Source organism: Ovis aries, chromosome 3, assembly GCF_016772045.2.
Source record: "Ovis aries strain OAR_USU_Benz2616 breed Rambouillet chromosome 3, ARS-UI_Ramb_v3.0, whole genome shotgun sequence".
Classification (NCBI taxonomy): Eukaryota; Metazoa; Chordata; class Mammalia; order Artiodactyla; family Bovidae; genus Ovis; species Ovis aries.
Window position 1 is genome coordinate 102,900,953 of NC_056056.1, and position 11,396 is coordinate 102,912,348.

Here is an 11,396-nt window from a genome sequence, read left to right on the forward strand (position 1 = left end):
CTTCACTGATGGTCCAGTGGTTAAGAAACTGCCTTCCAATGCAGGAGATGCAGGTTTGATCCCTGATAGGGGAACTAAGATCTCAAATGCTGCAGGGCAACTAAGCTCTCAAGCCACAACTAGACAGCCTGTGTGCTGTAACTAGAGAAGCCCACGCTTCAGTGGAGACCCAGTAGCCAAAAAATAAATAAATTCAAAAATAAATAAACCAACCTTCTCATTACTCATCTCCAGGAAGCTGCAAGGAGAACTGCCTTTCATCTACACTAAGAATGAGAGGGGAAAAAATAAAATTAATGTAGCTAATTTTACTAAACAATTATTGAATAGAAGTGAATATTTTTGTATATCTTTGCCAAAGTGTGTTAAAAGAAAACAGTAACAAACAGCCCAATCGTTTTGAAATGTTTCCAATGTAAGAGTCTTTATTCTGGTTCCACACTCAATTAGAAGTACCTACAACAGACTTCAGACAAAAATAATTAGGGCGGGCTCAATAAAAATTTTCAGACAACAAAACAGGTAATGTTCAGTTTTACAGCTCTCAGACAAGTTACTAGGTCTTGATTTCAGTCCTAACATTTAATGATAAAATCTGATTATGATGAGATAATCAATGTAAAATGAGATTGCAAGCTTGGATTAGAACTACAGAATTTCAAGATTAGAACTACAGATTTCAAAAAACTTGAAAACCCTATGAAGGTGATCTGTCAGATTAAACCCTGTGTGTGTGTCTACTAGAAGATGGTATTCTATCAGTTTTGTGAGGACAGGGTAAATAATAGGATGAAGAATGCCCCAGAAAAGTCAGGACCAATAGGCTCAACTAGATCCAGGCAGGGACGACTACCTTTGTCACAATCAGGAAGGGAAGGTGAGGACAGAGTGGAGTGCGGCCTTACCTCAGCAGAGGGGCTGGTTCCGCAGCATCGGGTGGCTGAGGGCAGCCCCAAAGGAACGCTGGTGCTCGTGAACGTGGATGGTGCTAGACTGCTTTCCGGTTTCTCAGTGGTGCTACTCAGCCCTAGGCTGTGGGTCGCTTGATGAGGGCAGGGCAGGGCTTTTCCCGGTGTGGATGTGGCAGCGATGGCATGGCTGGTTGACTCCTAGACCCCGGGCTGAGGACATTCTCTGGGGAAGTGATGTCAGCATTACTTAAGGGTGTTCGAGATTTTGCTGTGCTGGGGCCTAAACTGACCTGGAAACTGGGGTGTGAGCTCACATGCACTATCCTTGAGAGAGACTTCAGGGTGTTCCTGGGAGACATGATGTCCCCCTCCCAGCTTGGGCTTCGGGTGTCTCTTAGGGTGGGAGTCTCGGGACCTGTTGCCACGGGAAGAGTCATCTGAGTCTGAGGAGACCACCTCCTGGAGAGGTAGCCTCTTGCTGGCTTTCTTTTTCTTCCTTCTAGGGTTCTCCTGTTTTGTAGCTTGTAAATCCCCTGTGTTAACTTCTTTGATTGGCCATACTAGGAGAGAAGAGTTCTTTGTGTCCATATCTTCCCTAGGGAGAGAGAGAGAAAGAGAGAGAGATCAGGGTTATCCTGGTTTTGATGGCTGCTGTGTCTACAGAGATGTCCAAGTTAAGAAATAACAAGTGTGGGTGAGGATGTGGAAAAAAAGTAACCCTTTTGCACTGCTGGTGGGAATGGAAACTGGTAGTGCCACTATAGAAAACAGCATGAACTTTCCTCAAAAAATTAAAAGTAGAACAATATTTTTGATCCAACACTTCTACTTCTGGGCATATAGCCAAAGAAAATGAAATCAGTATCTTGAAGAGATATCTGCATTCCCATGTTCACTGCAGCATTATTTACAATTGCCAAGATATGGAAACAACCTAGGTGTCCCCTGGTGGATGAATGGATAGAGAAAACGTGACATATGTGGAATATTATTCAGCCATAAGAAAAAAGGAAATTTGCTATTTGTGGCAACATGGATGGATCTTGAGGGCATTATGCTAACTGAAATGTGTCAGACCGAGATAGACAAATACTATATGATCTCACTCATATGTGAATCTAAAAAGAGCCAGACTCATAGAAAGGGACAGTAGTATGGTGGTTGCCAGGATCTGGAAGCAGGCGGAGGGGAAGGGGGTGGTGGTGGGAGAAACAGGGAGATGTTGGCCAAAGGGTATAAAAAAATAGAATATATTGGGCAGTTTAGTTATATTGAAGTGTTGTCCTTCAAAACAGGCACCTTGCGACACCATGATCCCTTCCCAGCCATGCCATCATGGCACACCATTTCAGGCAAGTGCCTTTTTCAGAGGCTTCAGGGCAAAGTAAGGATACCAGCGGCCTGGTATTCAACCTTATTTGGTTCCCTTAATCAGTATCTGCCACCTTGATCACCTACCTTTCATGCTGAATAACTCTGACCATAGTTGTTTCAGATCCTTTTGGAAATTGTCAAGAGAAAAATCAGTAGAGTGAGAAAAGATTTTTAGTTATTTTTAAGTAGAAAATCCCTCTTCCATGGTCTGAATCTCAAACCACATGTGATACTTTACAAAGACTGGCTCAAGGATTCAGGAGGTAATTTCCAAGAGAGATTAAAAAATTGGCCTGCCCACTTTATACCCATTAGGATAGCTATTGCCAAAAAAAGAAAAAGCAACACCAAGAAGTAACAAGTGTTGATAAGGATGTGGAGAGATTGGAATGCTTGTGATGGGAATGTAAAATGGAACAGCTGCTGTGGGAAACAGTGTGGCAGGTCCTCAAAATACTAAAAATAGAATTGTGTAATCCAGAAATTCCACTTATTTCTGGGAATAAGTGGAATTTATCCCCAGGGACCCAAACAGATATCTTTACATGGTGATTACTCTTGAAACAAGGAACTAAGGATGGTTTTTAGTCTTTTTGTTTTTAATTCCTAAATTATATTGACTATGGAATTGACTTTTGGAATAGGAATAAAACAATATAACAATCTGACTGCAATGTGGGAGACCTCAGTCAGAAAGGTTCCCTGGAAAAGGGAATGACTACCCACTCCAGTATTCTTGCCTGGAGAATTCCATGGACAGAGGAACCTGGTGGGCTACAGTCTAAGGGGTTGCAAAGAGTCAGACACGACTGAGTGACTAACACACACACATATACACAAGTTGTCAGGATTAGAATAAAAATGGATTGAGGTTTTGATCAAGGAAAAGCCTTTAGATAAACCAAGCAGATGCTGGGCCACTTTATCATACTCTCCAAAAGGACTGATGTTGACCAAGTTCAAGATATTCCACAAGGAAATGTCCACTCATGGGATGGCCAGCAGAGTAGGTGTGATATGAATCTGATGTGAAAATTCTTATCCATTCCCCCATGCACCCTCACCTTGTTCTGCAGGGAGGGGAAGGACGGCCATCTCCTCACTTCGGTCAGGGGACATTCTCCACCAGCACATCTAGAAGGACCCTGCTAGGTGGTTCTCTTTTGCCCTGTGTGTATTCAGTCGCTCAGTCGTGTCTGACTCTTTGAGACATTTTTGGACTGTAGTCTGCTATGCTCCCCTGTCCATGGGATTTTTCAGGCAAGAATACTGAAGTGGGGTGCCATTTCTTTCTCCAGAGGATCTTCCTGACCCAGGGATCGAACCCACACCTCCTGCACTGAAGGCAGATTCTTTACTGTCTTAGCCACAGGGAAGCTTAAGCCCAAACTGAGTTAAATTTAGAGCCCTATTGTCTTCCACTATAGAGTTAACTCGGTAACAAAATAGACAGGCCACCACTATAGGGGGTGCTGGGGAGCCAGCCACTGTGTCTTCACTGGCTCTTCAGAGAAGCTGGTTCGACTTCAGGGAAGAGTTCTGAGCCTCCTGTCCACGCTCTCCTTAGGTTAAAACCCAATGCATTTCCTTGACCAGGCATTGTCAGCCTGCTCATATTCTTGCCAGTTCCCTGAGGCCTCAGTTCTGTTCTGCCCTATGTGTGTCTCTGTCAGTAAGACCATCTTGGTAAATGAAGAACACGGGGACCTCTGGGGTGGGCACTGAAGCGATGTTTGATGAGGATCAGGAGGCGCCAGGGTTTTGACAACAGAAGGGGCAGAAAGTGGAGAAACTGGTAAGAAAAGGCACTTGCTGGGTTTTCCTGGTGGTCCAGTGGTGAGAGTTTGCCTGCCAGTGTGGAGGACATGGGTTCGATCTCTGGTCTGGGAAGATTTCACAGGCCTCGGGGCCACGAAGCCCGCACACCACATCTACTGAGCCTGTGCTCTAGAATCTGTTCTCTGTAGTAAGAGAAGCCACTGCACTGAGGAGCCTGAGCCCCTCCTCACTGAAACCAGAGAAAGCCCTCCTGCAGCAACAAAGGCCCAGCACAGCTGAAATAAAGCAATCATTTGAAAAAAAAAAAAAAGCCAAGGCAGTCGCCATCCAAATGGCTCCCCCTGGCCCTCAGGGGTAATGGGTCTCCATGACTGTGTGTTCTGGTCCCGAGAACGACACAACTTCTGAGGACAGGTAATGGCATTTTCCCTCCAGATACGGCAGGGCACTCAATCATACGGTTACTGCTGGACTGCTTATCTTTTAGGTCTTGGAAATGAGGCTCCTGATCTAACCAGAATGGACCGAGGCTGCTAATGACATACAGAGGCTTATGATTTCAGAGGCAAGTTCCTTTTAAGGGAAAAATTGTCAGTAGTGACCAGGCGAGATGGTGGGAAGTGATTCATCTCGGGTAATGTCAGAGTCTGCACTGAATCTTGAAACTTTAATCAGTGACTTATGTCCCTGCTGTCAGGAAAGCAGTGTGAGGCCAGGCTACATGGATAAAGGGAGGAGTGTTCAACAACATGGGAATTATCATCGCCTGTGGGGGCACAGTCTTAATTCAAACAGCTTGATGGAAAATTACTAAACTGCTCAAAGAATGATAACGAGAGGCTAGTATTTTGTGTAATAGGAATTAAGAGCTGGCCACAGACCCAGACAAACCACATCTGAACCCTTGGAGGAGGGTCCCCCCGCCAGAACTCTTATCACCAACTGCATCCCACGAAGTCCACGTGGTTATTATAATCACGCATCAAGGAAAGAACACTCTTACCTCCAGGATCTCATGACCAACAACCTACTTCAGATACCCAATGATCTTCCCTCAGCACAGAGACAATAATTAGTTCACTCTGGCTTTCCTGAGATCACATTTAGAATGTTGCTAAATTTTTTTCAAGAAATCAAACTTCCTCTACAGTGACTTTTCTTAAAGAGGAGCCCTGCAGGCAATCTGCCCAAGTTGTGCTCTGTCAAGAAGAAAGGGAAGGACTTCCCTGGTGGCACAGTGGATAAGAATCCGCTTGCCAATGAAGCAGGCATGGGAAGATCCCACATGCCGTGGGGCAACTAAGCTCGCGCACCACAACTACAGAGCCTGAGCTCTAGAGCGGTGCTCTGCAACAAGAGAAAACACCACAGTAAGACTGCACACCTCAACGAGAGAACAGCCCCGCTCTCCATAACTAGAGAAAACCTGAGCACAGCAATGAAGTCCCAGCGCAGTCATACATGAATCAAGTTTTAAAATTTCAGTAAACGAAGGGGAGATGGATTCCAGCTCTGTTGGGAGGGTTTTCCAACTAGTTCCATGGCATCAGGGGCATGGATTCAGCTGCCAGAACTGCCCTGCCCAGAGGAGCACGCGGTCACCAGCTGTGGTGGTTGAATAACACCAGTAGGGGCACGTCCTTTCGCTGGAGGAAACTGGAAGTCCGAGCATTAAGTCCACCAGGCACGCTTTCCTGGAAGGAGTGAGAAGCCACAGCCTTCTGATGTGATCAGGATCCTGAGGGAGGTAGTCAAGGAGACTGAGGACGTGAATCTCCTGCTGGTGAGAAGGGAGGATGCCAAAAAGTGGGGAACATTCCTTCCAGTCCACTTGCTTTGGGGAGTTAGAAAAAATTACATGTATGTTCTCTAAATGGGGAAAGCCATAGAAAGGTTAGGGGATATTCTCGCAAAGAAGAGAGACCTCTGATGCTGTGAAATATAGAAAAAGCTCAGAGACTTTCCTGAAGGTAAGGCACAGCAAGAGTGGTCATTTCCCTCCACCAGACACACCTCTTTCAGAAGCGCCATCAGAGAACACAGTCATTGGGTTGCAAAGGAAAGAGGAAATTGGAACAGTTTCACAAACATGGTGATACTAAAACTATCTCCTTTAAGGACTAGTTATTTGGAATTTAGGGAACTTGGTAATATAGTTTGCAAACCAAACTTATTACGAGGCTTTAAGAATCATTTCAATGTCAAATTTTGAAAATGAAAAATTTGTATCAGCTGCAGCCATATTCAATAAATGTTGAACTCTTCACCTTCCAAATACTGTTCTTCCTGCCTTTGACTACATAACACCTTCATGAGGAACCAGAAGAGGGGTTTGCTGAAAATAGTCTGTCAGTCCCAAATGGTTGGTTATAGTGGATTTGATATTTTATTTTTTTATTTTATATTTCATTATTTATTTTTTATTTTTTTTTTGAGAGTTTATTTTATTTTTTTTTATTTTTTATTTTATTTTATTTTATTTTTTTAAATTTTAAAATCTTTAATTTGCATGAAACCATAACACTTCATGCACCAGCCCCAAGCATGCTGATTCAATTCACATGATAGTATACACATCTGTGTCTCTTTCCTGTCTTGCATACAGGGTCGTCATTGCCATCTTCCTAAATTCCATATATATGTGTTAGTATACTGTATTGGTGTTTTCTTTCTGGCTTACTTCACTCTGTATAATCAGCTCCAGTTTCATCCATCTCAACAGAACTGATTCAAATGAATTCTTTTAACGGCTGAGTAATACTCCATTGTGTATATGTACCAGCTGAGAGAATTCAGCACCACCAAACCAGCTCTCCAACAAATTCTAAAGGATAGCCTCTAGACAGGAAACACGAAAGGGTGTATAAACCCAAACCCAAAACAATAAAGTAAATGGCAACGGGATCATACCTATCAATAATTACCTTAAACGTAAATGGGTTGACAAAAGACTGACTGAATGGATAGTGCTGCTTACAGACCCACCTCAAAACAAGGGACACATACAGACTGAAAGTGAAGGGCTGGAAAAGATACACCACGCAAATAGAGACCAAAGAAAGCAGGAGTGGCAATACTCATGTCCGATAAAATAGACTTTAAACATGATACATTTTTGAAATTTTCATTATTTATTTTTAATATAAATTTATTTATTTTAATTGGAGGCTAATTACTTTACAATATCTTAGTGGTTTTGCCATACATTGACATGAATCCGCCACGGGTGTACACCTGTTTCCCATCCTGAACCCCCCTCCCACTTCCCTCTTGACCCATCCTGGGTCATCCCAGTGCACCAGCCCTGAGCACCCTGTCTCATGCATGGAACCTGGACTGGCAATACATTTCACATATGATAATATACATGTTTCAATGCCATTCTCCCAAATCATCCCACCCTCGCCCTCTCCCACAGAGTCCAAAAGACTGTTCTATACATCTGTGTCTCTTTTGCTGTCTCACATATAGGGTTATCATTACCATCTTTCTAAATTCCATATATATGCATTAGTATACTGTATTGGGACTTGATATTTTAAAACAAAATTTTGTCAAGTGATGTCCTGTTGGAGTTGTAACCTACAATTCATTTCTTTAATTAGTCCTTTGAAGAAAGCGCCATTATTTTTTTTAATGGTCTCATTTAGTGCAATGGTGTGAAGACCTGCTAAAGAACAACCAAAGGGAGGTGGTACATTTAGAAAGTGAGTGAGAAAGACAGAGAATGAAATCATGGTTGCCAGGGGCTAGGGGAAGGATTCAAAGAAGGGATAGTTAGGGAGTTTGGGATGGACATGTACACATTGCTGTATTTAAAATGGATAGCCAATAAGCACCTACCGTCTAGCACAGAGAACTCTGCTCAGTGTTATACGGCAGCCTAGATGGGAGGGGAGTTTGGGGATGAGAATGGATACATGTGTAGGTATGGCTGAGTCCCTTGCTGTTCACCTGAAACTATCACAACATTGTAATTGGCTATAACCAATACAAAATGAAAAGTTTTTTTTTTTAAATAACCATCTGCTCCAAATGTATGAAAATCATACAAAGTAAAGATATCTTAGGAAAAAAAAGAAAAAGAGCGGGTAAGAAAGAGCTTCTAATGAGAAAGGACCTGCCAGAAGGAAATTCCAGTGTAGATACAAAATCAAATCTACGCCTTTATTCTGTGTGCTCACATCTGCCAGCTCCGATTATGGAAACAGAGACAGATTAAGCTCTGAACTTAGCAGGCTGGATGCAACCTCTGCTTAGGAGAATTAAATGCCGTCTCTTGCTACCAGAGAGGCAGCCAGAGCAACAAAACACTGAAAATTACAAAGGGGGACAAGAGGGTCACTGAATGTTTCTGCTGTGTAAAGACCCAGAAGCTGGGCTAGGTCACTAGCAGCGGAGAGTTTTAAATAAGGCCTGGGGCAGTAGTAAGGTAGAAAATAGTGAAAGGCTTTAATTTTAATTCTAAAATAGTGATTGATAATCTTGAGTTTAATGAAGATGGTCGATACCTAGACCCATGTATCCATATTCCTTTATTAGGTACTGTAATTTGGATATCAAATTGTTTGAGTAGGATTTTGAGATGAACAAAAAACAGTGCTATTATTTAAAAATGAAATATTCATCTAGAAAAAGGACTGTAACATCTATTTTCAACAATCATACCTAACAAAAGCTTTTCTGTGGATCTACATGCCCCTCAGGGAGGCTTGCTGGGCATCCCCTAGTATTTGTTCATCTGTTCATTCTTCAAATTGTCCTTGGGTGCATCTTGCAGGCTGGACCCTGGCAACCAGGATATAGAAGTAGATCCTGGCCCCTGCTTTCAAAGATTCACGTCCAGTGAGAGTGATGACCATGAAAGTATACGGCCCAAGACAAGGCAACAGTCTCATAAAGAAAATGTTTACAGGAGGCAGTGGGATCACCTCTCCATAGAGGACTGGAGTCCCAGAACCTCACACAGGGGCGATGGGATGCTTGCCTTCGATATTGGAATTCCCCAGGCAGCCAAGGGCAAGAGCAGCATTCCAGGGAGGGAATACTTAGCCTACGCAGAGGCACAGGGCTTTGAAAAAGCACAGCACGGGGAAAAAACTACAAGTTTATAAATTTAGTATGGTTAGTGTGCAGAGGGCTTTTGGGAGGATAGTTGGGGAGTAGCTAGGGGAAAAGTAAGGCCAGGTAGGTAGGCTTGGTTCAGGTCAACAAGAAGCTAAGCTAGGTTAAGAGGAGGCATTTCAGGGAGGAAAGAGCTTTAGTGGGGGAGGGACAAGAGCAGATTTGCCTGTGAGGAAGATTCTTCTGCCCAGCCCTCAGGGTAGATGGCTGGATAGCAGGGCAGGAGGAAGCCTCCTGACCTAAGGTAGCACATGTGCAGCAGTGCTGAGAAATATTTGCAAGCTGTTTATAGAATATGTCTGTCTTTAAATAAATCCACTTCTTACCTATGAATTTGTCTCTCGCTGAATTCTTTCTGCAATGAGACATCAAGAACCTGAGCTTCGTTAAGTCCTGAGACCAGGAGTATGGTCTCAGTTAAAAGACAGGGGGTTCAAGTTCCAGTCTGGGTTGTGTGGTTTCAGATCTGGGTGATGAAGGGAGTCCAGGGTAGTTGACTGAGCAAGGATCCCAGACTGAGCAAGACTCCAGTGGGGTACAGATCTATTAGGGGAACTACTGATTGAAACTGCCTGCCCTGGCCAGGCACCATAATAACCACTTGCATGAGTTATTTCAAGCAGGAGGTCCTGGTAAGGAATGTGGAACTAACAAGCTTACCACCAACTGGAAGAACTAGGGAAAGGTCAAAAGGATAGAGGAGACTCCAGTCCACATGTCCTACCAATCTCCCAGAATCCTATTGGCTGGAATCCATCTTGGCTGAGTGATGTGTACACCACCAGGAAGGACCCTGAATCAGAATGATTGGCCAGAGACAACCCGGAAACTAATCCCATCACCATAAAACCGAGACTGGGAGCCACATGGCAGAGCAGTCCTCCTGGTTCCCTTGCCCTGCTGCTCTCCACAGAGGTGCCCCTTCCCGATAAAGTCTCTTGCTTTGTCAGCACATGTGTCTCCTCGGACAATTCATTTCCAAGTGTTAGACAAGCCCCCACTCTTGGGTTCTGGAAGAGGTCCTTCTTCCTGCAACAGACATACTGGGCAGATCAGAGTAGGACAAGGAGGGACTCTGATGTCAGGGGGAAGGATCCAGGCTTCCACAAGCCCAGAGGTGGGGAAAGCAGCACAGGGAGGGAACGTCTGGTGGTTTCTGTCTATGAAGCCCCGGTGAGGCCATGGGGATATGGAAGGTTGGCACCCAAAGATGGCCCAACCTGTGCTCAAGGTCACCTCCAAGGTCATGGCTCTGGCTCCAACTTTGATGCTCCTTGTTGGCCCCAGGGACTTGGGTTCTTGCCTACTCTCCAGGTCTCAGCTTTTTCTTACTGATTTTGCTTTAATCCACCTTTCCAGCTTTTAGTGATCCTGTTGCCTCAGATAAAACTGTGTTCACTCCACTGTTACCCCAGGAAACTACCACCTACCCACATTCACCAGGGCACAGGTAAGCCAGGACCTGCACCTTACTCTCACCCGCCATGGGGAGAGGCAACGGGTGATTGGTCCCAAGTGCAACTTAATCTAACCTGTGCTTTTTAGTAAGATTTCATCTTGGAAGGCCTTGAATCCTTACCAATAAAGGAAATAATTCCTTCAGATTTACGACAGGATTGAATGCTTTTCTGAAAAGTCAGTAAAATACATAATGTTGAATTTGAGATTAGAACCAGATAGACAAACAGCCAGCAGATAAAAGGTGTGATGTGGAAGGAACCATCATCCTAGACTGGCATTTTAGCAGGAAATCCTCACTTTTGCTTTTCTCCCCAAGCATTTAGAGATCATGGATCTCAACTCAGAAGCAGATGAAAAGTGAAAAGGCATAAATCAAATTCAGAAAATAAGAAGTTGGGTCCACTTACACTTTTGAATCCTCCTGAATTGGGGGTGAGTTAATATGAGAGCAAGAGAGAGCATATTTGTTTTGGCTGATCTTAATGAGTGCACTCCGAGGGCAAAATTCCTGTAATAATACCAAAAGAGTTTATTCAATTTAAATCAGAAATGTCCACAATTCAGATGTGATTTTATTTTTCTAGTACAGCCCATTGTAATAGCTACCAGCCATTTTCCTATTCTGGTGACACTTAAGAGAGTGGTTTGAATGCAGAGTCTAACTTGGTAATTTTATGCTGAATAAAAGTCATCATTGAATCCTTTCTGTCATTTTTCCACATTCTGGACCATTTGCCAAGTTCACCC

The 11,396-nt window shown here is 43.7% G+C and overlaps 1 protein-coding gene across 13 annotated transcripts in view; it reads right to left on the bottom strand.

Annotated features, from left to right (window-relative positions):
- Positions 1-397: 397 nt before the first annotated feature.
- Positions 398-11,396, bottom strand: part of VWA3B (von Willebrand factor A domain containing 3B) — a 187,002-nt gene continuing 176,003 nt past the window's right edge. For 8 of the 13 annotated variants that reach the window (XM_060413952.1, XM_027967079.2, XM_060413950.1 and 5 more), the window contains 2 exons: positions 11,057-11,157; positions 398-1,506 (listed from right to left, as the gene is read on the bottom strand). In XM_060413952.1, coding sequence (XP_060269935.1) covers positions 1,155-1,506; positions 11,057-11,157 — 453 coding nt within the window. In that variant the 3' untranslated portion in view covers positions 398-1,154. The remainder of the gene's footprint in view (positions 1,507-11,056; positions 11,158-11,396) is intronic. The other 5 variants (XR_009600184.1, XR_003588752.2, XM_060413951.1 and 2 more) reach the window with 3 other exon arrangements.